General features: G+C 40.9%; 1 protein-coding gene across 6 annotated transcripts in view; it reads left to right on the forward strand.

Annotated features, from left to right (window-relative positions):
- The window catches only part of LOC117978859 (contactin-associated protein-like 3), a 239,003-nt gene that overhangs the window by 208,944 nt on the left and 11,790 nt on the right, over positions 1 to 18,269 (forward strand). For 3 of the 6 annotated variants that reach the window (XM_055091856.2, XM_055091858.2, XM_055091861.2), the window contains 5 exons: positions 6,136 to 6,360; positions 7,926 to 8,059; positions 8,958 to 9,045; positions 15,874 to 16,104; positions 16,340 to 16,411. In XM_055091856.2, the coding sequence (XP_054947831.1) occupies positions 6,136 to 6,360; positions 7,926 to 8,059; positions 8,958 to 9,045; positions 15,874 to 16,104; positions 16,340 to 16,411 (750 nt within the window). Of the gene's footprint in view, positions 1 to 6,135; positions 6,361 to 7,925; positions 8,060 to 8,957; positions 9,046 to 15,873; positions 16,105 to 16,339; positions 16,412 to 16,757; positions 17,791 to 18,269 lie in introns of those variants that run through there. The other 3 variants (XM_055091859.2, XM_055091860.2, XM_055091857.2) reach the window with 2 other exon arrangements.

The following is an 18,269-nucleotide window of genomic DNA, read 5'->3' on the forward strand; positions in this document are numbered from 1 at the left end:
ACACACCACTTAACAATAGCAGAATGTATATTCTTCTCAAGTGTTCATGGAACATATTCTAGGTTAGACAACATGCTACCTGTAAATCAAACCTCAACACATTTAAAAGGATTGAAATCATATGAAGGGTCTTTTTAAAACACAATGAGATGAAATTAATAACATAAAGAAATTGTGGAATATCACAAATATGTGGAAATTAAAGTATACACTCCGAAATCAAAAGGGAAATTAGAAAAGGTTTTGAGATAAATGAAAGCAAAAATACAACATTACTAAAACATATAGTAACACAGCTAAAGCAGGGTTTAGAGGGAATTTTAAAGCTGTAAACATCAATATATATATTTTTTTATTTTTTATTTTTTTTATTTTTTAATTGATCATTCTTGGGTGTTTCTCACAGAGGGGGATTTGGCAGGGTCATAGGACAATAGTGGAGGGAAGGTCAGCAGATAAACAAGTGAACAAAGGTCTCTGGTTTTCCTAGGCAGAGGACCCTGAGGCCCTCCGCAGTGTTTGTGTCCCTGGGTACTTGAGATTAGGGAGTGGTGATGACTCTTAATGAGCATGCTGCCTTCAAGCATCTGTTTAACAAAGCACATCTTGCACTGCCCTTAATCCATTTAACCCTGAGTGGACACAGCACATGTTTCAGAGAGCACAAGGTTGCGGGATAAGGTCACAGATCAGGATCCCAAGGCAGAAGAATTTTTCTTGGTACAGAACAAAATGAAAAGTCTCCCATGTCTACTTCTTTCCACACAGACACGGCAACCATCCGATTTCTCAATCTTTTCCCCACCTTTCCCCGCTTTCTATTCCACAAAACCACCATTGTCATCATGGCCTCTTCTCAATGAGCTGTTGGTTACACCTCCCAGACGGGGTGGTGGCTGGGCAGAGGGGCTCCTCACTTCCCAGTAGGGGCGGCCGGGCAGAGGCGCCCCTCACCTCCCGGACAGGGCAGCTGGCCGGGTGGGGGGCTGACCCCCCCCACCTCCCTCCTGGATGGGGCGGCTGGCCGGGCAGGGGGCTGACCCCCCCACCTCCCTCCCGGATGGGGTGGCTGGCCGGGCAGAGGGGCTCCTTACTTCCCAGTAGGGGCGGCCGGGCAGAGGCGCCCCTCACCTCCCGGACGAGGCGGCTGGCCGGGCGGGGGGCTGACCCCCCCACCTCCTTCCCGGACGGGGCTGCTGGCCGGGCAGGGGGCTGAACCCCCACCTCCCTCCCGGACAGGGTGGCTGGCCGGGTGGGGGGCTGACCCCCCACCTCCCTCCCGGACGGGGCGGCTGGCCGGGCAGAGGGGCTCCTCACTTCCCAGTAGGGGCGGCCGGGCAGAGGCGCCCCTCACCTCCCGGACGAGGCGGCTGGCCGGGCGGGGGGCTGACCCCCCCACCTCCCTCCCGGACGGGGCAGCTGGCCAGGCGGGGGGCTGACCCCCCCCACCTCCCTCCCAGACGGGGCGGCTGGCCAGGCGGGGGGCTGACCCCCCCACCTCCCTCCCAGACGGGGCGGCTGGCCGGGCGGAGGGGCTCCTCACTTCTCAGACAGGGTGGTTGCCAGGCGGAGGGTCTCCTCCCTTCTCAGATGGGGTGGCCGGGCAGAGACGCTCCTCACCTCCCAGACGGGGTCGCGGCCGGGCAGAGGCGCTCCTCACATCCCAGACGGGGCGGCGGGGCAAAGGCGCTCCCCACATCTCAGACGATGGGCGGCCGGGCAGAGACGCTCCTCACTTCCTAGATGGGATGGCAGCCGGGAAGAGGCGCTCCTCACTTCCTAGATGGGATGGGGGCTGGGCAGAGACGCTCCTCACTTTCCAGACTGGGCAGCCAGGCAGAGGGGCTTCTCACATCCCAGACGATGGGCGGCCAGGCAGAGACGCTCCTCACTTCCTAGACGGGGTGGCGACTGGGCAGAGGCTGCACTCTGGGCTCTTTGGGAGGCCAAGGCAGGCGGCTGGGAGGTGGAGGTTGTAGCGAGCCGAGATCACGCCACTGCACTCCAGCCTGGGCACCATTGAGTACTGAGTGAACCAGACACCGTCTGCAATCCCGGCACCTCCGGAGGCCGAGGCTGGCGGATCACTCGCGGTTAGGAGCTGGAGACCAGCCCGGCCAACACAGCAAAACCCCGTCTCCACCAAAAAAATACGAAAACCAGTCAGGCGTGGCGGCGCGTGCCTGCAATCGCAGGCACTCGGCAGGCTGAGGCAGGAGAATCAGGCAGGGAGGTTGCAGTGAGCCGAGATGGCAGCAGTACAGTCCAGCTTTGGCTCGGCATCAGAGGGAGACCGTGGAAAGAGAGGGAGAGGGAGACCGTGGGGAGAGGGAGACCGTGGGGAGAAGGAGAGGGAGAGGGAGCGGGAGCGGGAGAGGGAGAGGGAGAGGGAGAGGGAACATCAATATTTAAAAAGAAAAATGGTTCCCAAATAAAAAACCTGACCTGCCACCTTAAGACACTGAAAAAAGAAGAGCAAACTAAATCTAATGTAAGGAGAAACAGGAAATAATAAATAAAACAGGAGAAATTTCTCAAATGGATAATATAAAAGTGACAGAAAAAATTAACCAAACCAAAAGTCAGTCCTTTAAAATTGTTAACAAAATTGGCAAACCTTTAGTACAACTGACCAAGAATAAAAGAGATGGTTCAAATTACTAGAATGACTTATGAGAGAGTGATATTACTACCAACCTTACAGAAATAACATGGATTGCAAGAGAATATAAACAACTGTATGTTGAAAAAAATTACGTAACTTAGATAAAATGGACGAATTCCTAGGATGACACTAACTACAAAATTAACACAAACTACTACTTCTGTTTCAAGAAGGAGGAGAAAATATAAATTGGCCTATAACAATAAAAGGAATGTCTTAATAATATTAAAATACCACACAAAGTAAAGCCCAGGTCCAGATGGTTTCAAACAATTGATGCTATCAACTATCAGAATATATCAACTATTTAAAAATATATCAACTATTTAAATAAGAAGTATTAATTCTTCAAAACTCTTCCAAAAAATAAAAGAGAAAGGAGCATTTTTCAACTTATTCTGTAAGGTCAGTATTTCCCTAATACCAAAGCCAGACATAGATATACCAGTATATATATTTTAAATCTACAGACCAATATCATTTAAGTAGATAGATGTGAAAACCCTGAACAGAGTATTACCAAAGCAAATCCAGTCACATATAAAAATGACTATACATCAAGACAAAGTGGAAATGATTCCAGAAATGGAAAGTTGTTTTAACAGCTGAAAATCAATTAATATAATATACTATATCTTAGAATAAAGGACAGAAACACATGATAGTCTCTACTGATGCAGAAAAGTCATTTGATAAAATCCAACATCCTTTCATGAATTTTTGTTTAAATTCAGTAAGCTAATTATAGACGATAACTTCCTCAGTCTAACAAATGGTATTTTTGAAAAACTCATAGCTAAAATTATATTTAATTTTAAAGACTGAATGTTTTTTTCCTAAGATCAAGAACGAGACAAGAATGTATACTCTCACTAGTTCTATTCAGCATTGTACTAGAGGTTCAGGCCAGACTGATTAGGCAAGAAAATGAAAAAAAAAAAAAAAAGAAGAAAAACATCCAAATTAGAAAGGAAATAAAACTATCTCTATTTGAGGATGACATGATTTTTTATATAAAAAAATCCCAAAGAATCTACTTAGAACTATTAAAACTAAAACCAAGTTCAGCAAAATTGCAGAATGCAAAAACAATATACAAAATCAATTGTATTTCTACACATTAGCTGTGAACCATCTGAAAATAAAACCAATAAAACAATTTTATTTACAGTAGCATCAAAAAGAATAACATACATAGCAATACATTTAATAAAAGAAATGGAAAACACACTGAAAACTATAAAGCATTGAAAGAAATTAAAGGTAAATAAATGGAGAGAGATTTAATGTCATGGATTGAATAATTAATATAAATAAAATACCAGTCTTCTCTAAAGTAATATACAGATTCAGTACAGTTTCAATCAATATCCCAGCTGGCTTCTTTCCTGAAATTGACAAGCTGATTTCATATGAAAATTTAAATGATGCAGAATAGCCAAAACAATCTTTAAGAAGAAGAAATTTGATAGATTCACACTGCCCAATTTCTAAACTTACTGTAAAGCAGTATATAACTGGCCTAAGACTAAACAGATAGCTCATTGGGATAAAATTGAAAGTCCAGATAGATACCTCGCCATTTATGGTCAATGGATTTTACAAGAGTGCCAGGACAACCCAATGGGAAGAAGTAGTCTCTGAGACTACTGAGTATACATGCACATGCAAATGAATGAAATTAGACCTCTATCTCACACATACATAAAAATGTACCAAATAGACCTCAATGTAAGAACTAAAACTATAAAACTGTTAAAACATGGGAGAACAAAAGAGAAGATAACCCACAGAATGGAAGAAATTATTGCAAATCATGTCTCTTATAAGGGTCTAGTATTCAAATTATTTAAAGAGCTTTTACAACTGAATAAGATGCCGTGCGCGGTGGCTCACACCTGTAATCCCAGCATTTTGGGAGGCCGAGGTGGGCAGATCACGAGGTCAGGAGTTCGAGACCATCCTGGCTAACACAGTGAAACCCCATCTCTACTAAAAATACAAAAAATTAGCCGGGCGTGGTGGCGGGCGCCTGTAGTCCCAGCTACTCGGGAGGCTGAGGCAGGAGAATGGCGTGAACCCAGGAGGCAGAGCTTGCAGTGAGCGGAGATCACGCCACTGCACTCCAGCCTGGGCAACAGAGCGAGACTCTGTCTCAAAAAAACAAAAATAAAAACAAAAAACCAACAACTGAATAAGAAAAAGAAATTTAGCCTAATTAAATAATAGGTAAAGCTTATAAGTAGATATTTCTTCAGCAAATATGTGTGAATGTCCAATAAAATCATGAAAAAATAGTTGGCAACATTAGCCAGTAGGCAATCAAAGTCACAATGAAATACCTCTTCACACAGACAAGTATAGCTGTAATTTAAAAGAATGATAATAATAAATGTTGGTGAGGATGTGGAGATATTAAAACCCTCATGATTGCTGTTTGGAATGTAAAATGGTATAGCTATTTTGGAAAAAATATGGCAGCTCCTCAAAATTTTAAAGTTGGTGTTATCATAAGATTGAACAATTTTACTCCTAGGTATATATTCCTAAGAAAAATAAAAACGTATCCATAGAAAACTTACACGTGAATTTTCATGGAAGCATTATTTATAATAGTCAAAAAGTAGAAACAACCCAAATGTCTATCAACTGTTAAATAGATCCGCAAAATGTGGCACATCCATTACTATTTACATCCAATGAAATATTATTCAATAAAACGCATAAAATACTGATACATGCTACAAGATGGATGAACCTTGAAAATACCATGCTAAGTGAAAGAGGCCAGATTGAAAAGACCACACGTTATATGATTCCACTGATATGAAATCTCTCGAATAGGAACCTCTGCAGAGACAGAAAGTAAATTAGTAGTTGCCTAGGCTGGGGTGTTGGGGAGAAACAGAGAATGACTGCTAGAGGATATGGAGGTTTTTGTAGGAGGGAATAAGAAGGTGCACGGGGGAGGGGAGTAAAAATACTCTAAAATTGATCATGGCAATGTTTGCACATGCCTGCAAATATACTAAAAGACATAGAATTTTACACTGTAATTGGGTCTATTACATGGCATATGGATTATATCTGAATAAAGATGTTTAAAAATTAATGATTTGGGAAAAAATTGGAAACCAAAGATGAGATAAGTCACCTATAAATTATACATTTATACTGAAGAATTAGTTATATGTAAATATAAGATGAGGATGATTTGGAGAATTAAAATCTCTATTAAGTGTTAGTCATTTCTGGGTTATGAGTATATTGGAGTTTGCTACTTTTTCTTCAAGTTGTAGTTTTTAAAAAACTTTAAAAAGTGAAAAATAAAAAATAAAACAGGAAAGGATTTCACTATTACTTTATCTCCCAGGATATTTAAGGTTTGGTCTCATTCTCTAAATGTACTTAAAACAAGACCGTTGGACTTACATTTTGTTAACATAACAAAACTGTATTTATCATTTCAGAGATTTCCGCATATTTTGCAACTGGCTCCTCAATGACATACCATTTTCAAGAACATTACACTTTAAGTGAAAACTCCAGCTCTCTCGTTTCTTCATTACACAGAGGTGTAACATTGACCAGAGAAATGATCACACTGAGCTTCCGAACCACACGAACTCCAAGCTTATTGCTGTATGTGAGCTCTTTCTATGAGGAATACCTTTCAGTTATCCTCGCCAACAATGGTGAATATCTTTTGTGTAAAGAAAAAGAGAACCCTGAATTAGAAAAATAGGACTGTAATGACATGGGTCTTTTCAGCAGTCAAACTACAAACGATGAGAGAAAACTGTATGCCCTCCAATGTGTTTGGTTTTTCAGTGCCTCCCTTAATGGTTATTATAAAAGCTAGCATTTCAAGATTAAATTAAGATGCTTTTCTCCCATTACATGTTTGATAATTTTATGGAGTTGATATGCAGTTATATTTCTTAGTATTGATAGGATGACTTTAATAGTACATGATGACTCAAATTGGTTTTGCAGTTCATTTTGAAATAAGATATCTAGATACATGACATACATTCCCTCCTCATTCTAAGCAAAATAGAGGAGCATTTATGTGGATGTTATAGTGCAACTATATAAAAGCCAATTCCTATAAGCAACAGATAAGTACAGCTGTTCTTTATCTCATCAGTGGCTGAAAAACTAGTTATATCACTTTTATAGAAGAAAAGTGTAATGACAGCCTCTCAAACAGTGGTAATTGGGGCATTGCAAGGTTTTCACAGTTGAACAAGAAGACCAAGCTTTAAGTTTGTTAGGTACACAGCACAAAAATTTCATGTCTAGAAAAAAATCTACAAAATCTCTGATTAGGCTGGACACGGTGGCTCACGCCTATAATCCCAGCACTTTGGGAGGCCAAGGCGGGTGGATCACGAGGTCAGGAAATCGAGACCATCCTGGCTAACACGGTGAAACCCCATCTCTACTAAAAATACAAAAAATGAGCCGGGCATGGTGGTGGGCACCTGTAGTCCCAGCTACTCGGGAGGCTGAGGCAGGAGAATGGCGTGAACCCAGGAGGCGGAGCTTGCAGTGAGCCGAGATCGCGCCACTGCACTCCAGCCTGGGTGACAGAGCGAGACTCCACCTCAAAAAAAAAAAAAAAATCTCCGATTAACAGGATCTTAGTATAAGCTAAAAGAGAATTACAGATAATGAGGGTACATCTGTGTAGGAGAGTGGTATGTATATTAGAAGATGTAGATACTATGGAAACCTTGTCTCCTGACAAAACCTTTTCTTGTCCTCATTTTTGGATTATGGAAGAAGACTTAAAATAATCTGGCTACAAAAAAATCTTTATGCACATATCAGTAATACATTAAAATGAGCCTTATTAGAAGTTATAATTACAGGAACTGAATGTTGATACAATATTGCATAGAGTTTCATCATTTCATAAATATCAAAGTCATAATGAATTTAGATCTGAGTTCTGAGCTCATATGCATAATTTAAACCTTTTCATTTTTAAATGAAAAGCTTTGGGGAGACTGCTTATTAACAACACATTTAGTCTTGACTTTTAAAATAGCATCATTGGACTCAGAGTCTGGCACAGGAATAGCACTTAAGTAATCACTGTTCCAGGAAAGATAACTATTGGGTGCATCTAAATTGACGCTAAATAGATTCAAAAGTGCTATAAGTAAATAATAATAAAAGTGCTCTAGAATCTGTATCAAGAGTTTTATAAAATACCACTTTAATTTTAAATGCCATTTATTTTTCTTTTTAGGAAGTTTGCAGATTAGGTACAAGCTAGATAGACATCAAAATCCTGATGCATTTACCTTTGATTTTAAAAACATGGCTGATGGTCAACTTCACCAAGTGAAGATTAACAGAGAAGAAGCCGTGGTCATGGTAGAGGTAATCCCACAAATGCAAAAGTCAAACTAACTAATATTATTATTTTGAGAACAAATAATCTAATGAAAAAATTTGATAATAAATATTAATAGAAGAGCAACCCATTCAGTGCTGCTCTTCCATAAGTCAAGAAGAGGCCAAATATGGCCAGGATCTGGGAGAGAGGATTTGGTTGTTTATTCTGTATTGCTTTGTTTTGTTTGTTTAGCAATGCAATTCTGTCAAAGGTATTATTAATATTTTACTATTTAAAATATCAAAATATCTTTATTTGTTTTACTTTACTCAATAGGGGAATGTTCTCTAGTTTATCATAGTGACTACTGGTGGAATCTATTCATTGATATTGCAGTGGGAACTTGTCTTATTCTGATTATAGAAGAACAAATACTTTAGCAACTTAAAAACATGGTTTAAAAGCACACAACATAGTTATTAAAATGGGAATAAGTAAGAAAATAGACCTGAGTCACCACAGAGGAAGTAAATTACACATTGTCATCGGCATTGGAAGGAAAATATACTGTATAGAGAACAGCAGTGCTTGGTTTTATGTTTCATATTTTCTCCACAGAATGAGTACGTATTTAAGTTTAAAACAGCCAGTTCCATCTTTTTCATGGATTCTGCCAATTATAGATCCTTCCATTATGAAGAAGAGTAAAGCCAGCAAGTGGGTACATCGTGGATAGAGTGGTAGCTGATGGCATCATAGGAATTGCTTATAAAATAGCTTCCCCTTCTAAATGATTAATTATTTGAAGGTGGCTTCTTGAGCTTTTGTAGTGGTACTTAAAAGTGATTTATTTTCATCTTTCCTTTCTTCATCTTCCTTTGCTTCCTTATCATTAAAATTGTACTTTGTGTTGATGTTTGCTTCTCATGGGACATCTAATAGGTTAACCAGAGCGCAAAGAAACAAGTCATCTTGTCCTCAGGGACAGAATTCAACGCCGTCAAATCTCTCATATTGGGAAAGGTTTTAGGTAAGTAGGAGAAAGAGCTTTTTCCCAACAAATCTAAGTGTCATGTCACAAACTCTGGAAGCATTCATCATGCTGAAAGAAGCTCCTTGTCTTACTTGAATAATAATTTCACAGTGAGTGACAATCAAGGTGCAAACTGTACTCTTGCCTGAGTGTACATATAATCATGAGTAAGTGCTGCCTGTGAGATGTGCAAGGGTGTTCCTGGAAAAATACCTCCACACTTAACCTCTCACTTGGCAATCATGCATAATGAATCAGGGTATTTTTCTAACCCTTCTTGAAAAGTGAAATGTTATCAAAGCTGACACGAAGTTCACAGATTATGTATGTATTAATCAACATCAACTCCGGAGAGCATCATTCAATGATAAAACTACATTTGAGTTGAACACAAGAGAAAAAACTGGTAATCTTATTACAGCAGATGAATACAGTTTTATTTCTCTCTCAAGCCCTGCTTTGCCTGTTGTTTCCATCCTTTTTGACTTTAGTATCTAACAGGAATGGGGAGGCATATTCATAAATATCTGTTACGCAAGGTAGAAAGTTACAGTAATTGTCTATCATATTGTCTGTCATAACCTGTTGTAAAAGCACAGTTAGCTTTACATTTAATAAAGGAACTGAGGAAAGTAACCTTTTTTTAAAAAAAACCCATCTTATGTAACTCAATTAAGAAAATGAACTATAATATTAGGATCAAAAAGTTGAATAATATTTATTATATACATCTTTGTTTCCTTCCAAATAAAGGAGAACATGGAATTGAAGGTGTTAATGTTTTCATTCAAGGATGGTATATTCAAAGGCATGTAACTTACGGTATAAAAATCTACATTGAAATTCAGCAACGAAGTATATACTCAGAAGCAATTGATCTCAGAAAATTATAAATATTCATTTTGCCTGTCCTTGGAGGTAGAGATAATCATCAAACATTAATAAAACACTTTATACTTTGAAAAACTGTATTTTAGGATTGGTTCTGCTATACATTTTTTGCCAGTCTCACATCATTTAGTAATTATACCAAAACTACAACTTTATCTTTAAATTTGGAATTATATAGGAAGTGCTTTCCTTAACTTATAGTAAAATAGACCAACAAGTTGGCTAATAGAGAAGCCACTAATTTTACAAAGAAAGTTACCCAAAACACTGTGTTCTAAGTTACCAATATATTTCTCTTGAGTCCCTGTAAATCTTTGATTCATCCCTTCATTTAAAAATATTTGGTGAGCGGCTGGGCGTGGTGGCTTACGCCTGTAATCCCAGCACTTTGGGAGGCCGAGGCGGGCGGATCACGAGGTCAGGAGATCCAGACCATCCTGGCTAACACGGTGAAACCCTGTCTCTACTAAAAATACAAAAAAAATTAGCCGGGCACGGCGGCGGGCGCCTGTAGTCCCAGCTACTCGGGAGGCTGAGGCAGGAGAATGGCGTGAACCTAGGAGGCGGAGCTTGCAGTGAGCAGAGATCCTGCACTCCAGCCTGGATGACAGAGCGAGACTCTGTCTCAAAAAAAAAAAAAAAAAAAAAAAAACTTGGTGAGCATCTGCTATGAACAGTTTATTAAGCACGGAGAAAGCCTCTGAATGAGAGAAACACTATACCTACCCACCCTCACTACACTCACATGTTAATAGGTACATAGGCTAATATATGAGCAATTCTAATAAAATAATGCTCATATCCAGCCTAATTTATTATTACGCACCCTAACAATGCCTTAGAAAAAAACGGCCCAAAATCCATCATAATTAAGATGCTGTTTCTGAGCACCTCAATATGATTTTTGCCATTTCTGAGTAGTCTTAGTGAAAGAAGACCATTCAGATTGATTATCACAAGATCAATTCAGAGTAAACCTATTTAAATATAAGCTTTTTAGATTTTGAATTTTCTATATAGCTTTGAATTTTATCCAAGAGGTAGCTTTAAATAATGCAAACACCTAAAATACTTTATAATTCAGTAAAGATGATCCATCATAAATTAAGATTTGTTTTTAGATACTTTGGTATTATTGGTATTCTTTCTGTTTTGCTTTGTGTGTGTACATGTGCACATGTATTTAAACACTTTTGAGATGAGTATCACTCTGTCGCCCAGGCTGGAGTGCAGTGGCGCAATCTCGGCTCACTGCAACCTCCGCCTCCCAGGTTCACACGATTCTCCTGCCTCAGCCTCCTGAGTAGCTGGGACTACAGGCGTGTACCACCACGCCTGGCTAATTTTTGTATTTTTAGTAAAGACGGGGTTTCATCATGTTGGTCAGGCTGGTCTCGAATTCCTGACCTCGTGATCCACCCTCCTCAGTCTCCCAAAGTGCTGGGATTACAGGTGTGAGCCACCGTGCCTGGCCCCTTAAACACTATCTTAAAAATTACATATATATATCAAAAAAACAGAGTGAAAAAATGGAAGATGCCTTTTTGTCTGCTCCCAGAAAGTAAAAAAAATTAGCCTGTAAACAGTTGCATATGAATACAGCTGAGCTTATATACCTTAGGAGGTATACATTCTAGGCTGAAGAAAAGAAAACCCACTGAAGGACTATATTTCAAATAGAGCTCTAGGTATGTAAGAATGCCAAATAGTTTTGGTAATTAAATATTTCTGGAAATTGCCTTTTGAGTTTTGTAAGGAGATGTCACATAAGACATACAGTTTTAACATTTAAAATTCATCAACCTATGTATTTTATATTACTTCTATGCTATGGTGTTTGTCTCATTTAGAAGAAATGTTTTATGTTGGGTCTGGGATTTGATTTTACCTGATTTACGAGCTAGGAAGCTAACAGCTTTTAACTGTTTTGTGGATGCTGTCCTGGTACAGAGACAAAGGACCCTATTACTCATGGCACGGCAAGCCTCGTGAGCAGCAGTTCATTTGCATTGTTTTCCCTTGGTCCTGAAGCCTTATGGGGCAGTGATGGGTGCAGATGAAGGCTGCACCTGTGGCCAGGTTTGCACTGCAGCAGAGGAACACTGAGTTTGGGGAATCCACCAATTTTGTAACAAGCACTAAGCAAGTCTATTCTTTGTCCTGGAGGGGGTCATGACCTTATCCCTCAATGTTGCTTGCTTCAATTATAGCCTTGAGAAGTGGCCTGAGTAAAGTGCTGTCAGCATCTTGCACTTCTTGGCAAACCCAGCAAAGCATGAGGAGACACTCAGAGCCAATGGTGGATTGCCTCTTTCAACATTACAGAATAAAAACACCCAAAAACCCTATCAAAAGTCAAGAAGATAGGAGATTTTGTGGGTTTTTTTTTCCCAAGAAAGAGCAATGATTATATCAATTAGTCCTTTATTGGTAAAATGAGGAGGCTGCACTAAGTTATCTTCAAGATTCTCTTCCATAGAAAATTCTAAGATTGTTCTAACTTGGTCCATTAACCAGGATTCAGTGGGCATCACAGATGTCTTGAGGTCTTTGAAAGTATAAGTCAACAAAACTAATGCTGTCCAATAGAACTCTCTGTGATGATGAAAACGTGTAAAGTCTGTGCTGTCCTATGTGGTAGTCCCCAGACACACTTGAGATAAATGAGTTTTTAAGCACTAGAAATGTGGCTAGTATAACTGAGGGACTAAATTTTACATTTTATTTCATTTTAATTGATTTGAGTTTCTTTTTTTTTTTTTTTTTGAGATCGAGTCTCACTCTGTCATCCAGGCTGGAGTACAGTGGCATGAACTCGGCTCACTGCAAGCTCTGCCTCCCGGGTTCACGCCATTCTCCTGCCTCAGCCTCCCAAGTAGCTGAGACTATAGGCACCCACCACCATGCCCGGCTAATTTTTTTTATTTTTATTTTTAGTAGAGACGGGGTTTCACCATGTTAGCCAGGATGGTCTTGATCTCCTGACCTCATGATCCGCCCGCCTCGGCCTCCCAAAGTGCTGGGATTACAGGCATGAGCCACCGTGCCTGGCCTGATTTGAATCTCAATGGTCACATGTGGCTAGTGTCTACCATATTGCACAGTGTAGAAGACTGTCCACTTACTTATCTAGTCGTTTTTTCCTTTAGTTCAACCAAGTGGCACCCTTTTGTAAGGATAGACATCTGTCTATTTGGCATGACTTCAATGGGCTGGGAAGACAACCCTATCTCAAATTTTTTTTTCCCACAACGTCAAGTGCCAATATTTCAAATTCTGTATTAGAGATCCATTCTTTTGACTCTTCTGCCAAAATACACATGCCCCTGAAAGTGTTATCAAAAGCCATGACCAGGAATTTGTGCAAACATGAATTTACTCGGGAGCAGGCTTTGATGGAACAGAATAGAGAATTGGAAGGGGGCTGGGTGCAGGACCCCGAAGTTGAGAAAGCCCAGAAAGGGAGGCAGACAGGTCACCATACATTTTTGATTAGAGCTATTCAGCTAAGAGAAGCAAAAGTGAAGGGTTTTGACCATGTTGCCATGTCAAGGTAATAGACAGGAAACTGTATCTACATGTCACCACAGTTAAGAGTTGAGTTCTACTGAATATTGGTTAACTGATAAACAATAAATAGTAGTGCTGGCTAAAATCTGGGAGTACAGAATCACGAGTTTCTTCCTGGATTGTGGTGTGATTGCCAGGTACACTTCAGAGTGGGAAAAGGAACTCCTTTCTTTCAGATTTTCCAGCTTAAAGTATATATGATCATTTTCTAATTAAGTCATTTATTAAAGATGTAAGAAAGTTCTACTCTGTTTCATCAGCTCCAAATTAAACAATTGCTCAAGGTTTTTATTCAGGGTTTTAAAGAGAAGTCTGGCCGGGCGCAGTGGCTCATGCCTGTAATCCCGACACTTTGGGAGGCCAAGGTGGGCAGATCACAAGGTCAAGAGATCGAGACCGTCCTGGCCAACATGGTGAAATCCCGTCTCTACTAAAAATACACACAAAAAATTAGCTGGGTGTGGTGGTGCATGCCTGTAGTCCCAACTACTTGGGAGGCTGAGGCAGGAGAATCGCTTGTACCCAGGAGGTGGAGGTTGCAGTGAGCCGAGATCGCACCACTGCACTCCAGCCTGGGGACAGAGTGAGACTCCATCTCAAAAAAAAAAAAAAAAAAGGTCTGCCCTAAAATTATGTGATTCTTCTCTAAACTACAGTTACTTAATGTAAAACCATCTTGTATCATGTCAAAAGATAAAAATACTCTTGTTAAGATCGTGTGGCAGACTTTATTCAGGACTATGGCAATAGGTATAGGAATTACTGGAATGGGGCTTTGCAGTTGGGGAAAGAGACTGAGCTCAACTTCAAATACAACAAGGAGAAGTGTGGATTCGTAGCCAAGGAGCAGAGTGGCTGGGGTGGGGTGTCTATGAGTGGAAAACTACAAAATGGGAGAGTAATTCTTGCTAAACTGACTCACCAGGTTTCCTGGTGATGCCAGGCCAGTGTTGTCAGACATCACCTGTGGGGTGGTGAGAGGGATGAGAAAGGTGATTAGATATTGAGAGTGATCAGATATTGAGGGTGGGAGATTTGGGTTAAAACCAAATTGGCAGGATTCTTGCTAAGCTGGACGATGAAAGACCAAAGGTCAGGCTGGTTGAGCAGAGAGCTTAGAGTAGCCTGACCAACATCTGGTCATAGGGAGAATCTTTGTCCATCCTGTCAAAGTTCTTTGTTGGAAAAAATAAATTATGTAAAGATCCTTGAACTGGAAACATCATAGAAAAATAGAAATGTAAGAGAAATTGTCATTCTGGTCAGGATCTAAATGTACTAGAGTAAAACCAAAGAAGAGTAAAAAGGGAAAAGTGAGAGAAGAAAAAGAAAAATTTCCCAAGCCTCTCATTTAGGGAAGAACTGTTGTGGGGAACCCCGCGGTGGTGTGGGAGGGAGGGTGGGGAGAAAGAACCATGCAATCGCTCATCTCGCTGTTGGGAATGGGGGAAAGTTGGAAAAAGAGGATCCTGTTTTCATATAACAGTGTGAAGGAATGATTTTGATTGTGAGGGCTAGGGAAGTTGAGCTCTCAAACTCATAAAAGGGAAAGCAGGAAATAAGAAGGAAACTGATTAAAGCAGCAAAATAAAAGGAAAAAAAGATGAAATAATGTGAAATAAATAGTGTAAGATAAAAAAGAATAAAATCAGATATAGTGGTTATTACTCTAAAGACAAATGGACTAAATTCTGTCAAACTAGGTTTAAAAATAACAGTTAAATGCTCTTAGAATATTGAAAATGAAGGGGCATGCCAAGAACTAGCAGGCAACAGCTGATAAATTTAAGAAATGCAGCACTACTTTCAGATAAGATTGAATTTAAGATTGGAATATAATCGAATCTTAAATAAGTTAAAAAGGGATATTATCTGATGACAAAAGATACAGTTTCTTAAGATAATATGAAAGTCATCATACAAAATAGCAACTATAGTATGAAGGATTTCCAGAGCTCTGCCCTCATCTCCAAGAGTCGCTTTTCTGTAATCCTCCGGATTATTGGCTGTGAGCGCCATTAAAATTTTATTTTAATGCTATATTGTAAAAATTAAATGGCAGAGGATTTCTTAAATTTATGCCATATAACTGCTTTCCTATGAAGCTCTGTTACTTGCAGAGAGCCAGCCATCTGCACTTGAACAAATCTGTTAAAAACCTGCCTTTCATAACCCTGACAATGGAAATAGTTGCCAAACAGGTAAAGATTCAGGGTGACCTCTCCTGGAGTGAAGGAACGAGGGGTTCGGAGGGACCCCTCCTGGAGTGAAGGAACGAGGGTCGCTGTCTTGCAGATGCGGGGTGTCCCTGCGCCCCCATCTCCGCCGCTGCGCCCTAACTGTGTGTTCCCCTTCTGTCCTCAGAGACTGCCGGCGCGGACCCGGACACAAGGCGGGCGGCGACTAGTGGCTTCACTGGCTGCCTCTCGGCGGTGCGCTTCGGCCGTGCTGCTCCCCTGAAGGCGGCGCTGCGCCCCAGCGGCCCCTCCCGGGTCACCGTCCGCGGCCACGTGGCCCCTATGGCCCGCTGCGCGGCGGGGGCGGCGTCCGGCTCCCCGGCGCGGGAACTGGCTCCCCGACTCGCGGGGGGCGCAGGTGTGTGGCCCTCCACCCCTGCGCACCTGAAACTGCGCTTCTCTCAAATGTTTGTGAATTTCTCAGACGCCTTCTTTTCTCCGTCTCTGTCATCCTTCTTTTTTTCCTTTTTTAAAATACATTTTTGTGATGTTCTTATTTTAATTCACTTTTAATTGACAAAAGTTTGCTATGTGTAAATTGTGGCGTGATTAAATCAAGCTAATAAACATCATTCTTCCTTTCCCTGTTGTAGGTCGTTCTGGACCAGCGGATGAGGGAGAGCCCTTGGTTAATGCAGACAGAAGAGACTCTGCTGTCATCGGAGGTAACAAGGCCCTGAATGACCTGGTGCTTGTCATTATCGCTTTAGATAATGATACCATTACTTAGCACAATGGGAAATATATGTAAGAATCAATACTCAATGGTGAGGTCAGAGGGGTGCTATGTATTGCGGTTGGTGGTGGTTTTTTGTTTTTTGTTCTTTGTTTTTTTTCTATTTGAGACAAGAGCCTCACGCTGTCACCCAGGCTGGAGTGCAGTGGTGAGATCTCCACTCACTGCAACCTCTGCCTCCCGGGTTCAAGCGATTCTCCTGCCTCAGCCTCCTGAATAGTTAGGGTTATAAGAGTGTGCCACTATGCCTGGCTAATTTGTTGTGTTTTTGGTAGACACAGGGTTTCTCCGTATTGGCCGTGCTGGTTTCGAACTCCTGGCCTCAAGTGATCTGCCCGCCTCAGCCTCCCAAAGTGCTGAGATCACAGGCGTGAGCCACCATGCCCGGCCTTCGTTGATTTTCTGAGGCAGTATTTGCTGATTTCAGCTTCCCTGGGGGTGCTCAGCATGTAAAAATTCTGCTGAAACAATTTTTTTTGAAGAACAGTTACAAAGCTAATAATGAAAAGTTATTAATTTGAAAATAGCTGTATTCCCTAGGACATGTGGGATATTTGTCAAGGTAATGACAACTGTTGGACGGACCTGAAGTAATTATGTTCAAAGCAATGGAAACCTCAGCTAATTATCAGAGCATGTACACTTTATGGTACTTTTCTTCAATGACAAATAGTATGATTTAGATACTCCCATGACAGTGTTTCACTTATTTAAGAAGTTGTTTTTTTGTTTGTTTGTTTGTTTTTTGAGACAGAGTCTCACTGTGTCGCCCAGGCTGGAGTGCAGTGAAGCAATCTCGACTTACTGCAAGCTCCGCCTCCCGGGTTCACGCCATTCTCCTGCCTCAGCCTCCTGAGTAGCTGAAACTACAGGCGCCCGCCACCACGCCCGGCTAATTTTTTGTATTTTTAGTAGAGGCGGGGTTTCACCCTGTTAGCCAGGATGGTCTCGATCTCCTGACCTCGTGATCCACCCGCCTCGGCCTCCCAAAGTGCTGGGATTACAGGCGTGATTATTTAAGAAGTTTTAAATGCACACATTATTTAAAGTGTATTGTTATTTTAAAGTGTATAATTCCCTGTCATTAAGGACATTTACAGTGTTGTGCAGCAGTAGCCATTGTATGTTTCACTTTTAATCATACTTTGGAAAGAACTAATCTAATAGGCTAAGAATGTTTTGTGGTTATTTTTAATTGAAGAAAAGTGAAGTTAAGCATAGCTTAAAAGTATGTTTTAGCAATGAAAACTTTTTTTCTAAAATGTAATTTATTTAGAGCTGGTGCAAAAAATAAGCATTCACCTTTCCTTGTTAATTAATGAGTGAATTATTGAAATCTTTGTTTGAGACGGAGTCTCGCTCGTCGCAAAGGCTGGAGTGCAGTGGCGCCATCTTGGCTCACTGCAAGCTCCGCCTCCCATTCTCCTGCCTCTGCCGCCCAAGTAGCTGGGGATACAGGTGCCCACCACCACGCACGGCTAATTTTTTATATTTTTAGTAGAGACGGGGTTTCACCGTGTTAGCCAGAATGGTCTCGATCTCCTGACCTCATGATCTACCTACCTTGGCCTCCCAAAGTGCTAGGATTACAGGCATGAGCCACCATGCCCGGCCGAGTTATTGAAATCTTAATTGTATTCTTATTCTGCAGACTCTCCATAGCACATACAAGAGTAAACTAGTTGTGTTTGTTTCCTCCAAAATGACAGAAAACAATTTCGACATAATAAAGTTCTGACTAAATTTCAGTTGAGGATATTCACATTTCCATCACTATCTCAATTCTT

The sequence above is a fragment of the Pan paniscus genome, chromosome 11, assembly GCF_029289425.2.
Source record: "Pan paniscus chromosome 11, NHGRI_mPanPan1-v2.0_pri, whole genome shotgun sequence".
NCBI lineage: Eukaryota > Metazoa > Chordata > Mammalia > Primates > Hominidae > Pan > Pan paniscus.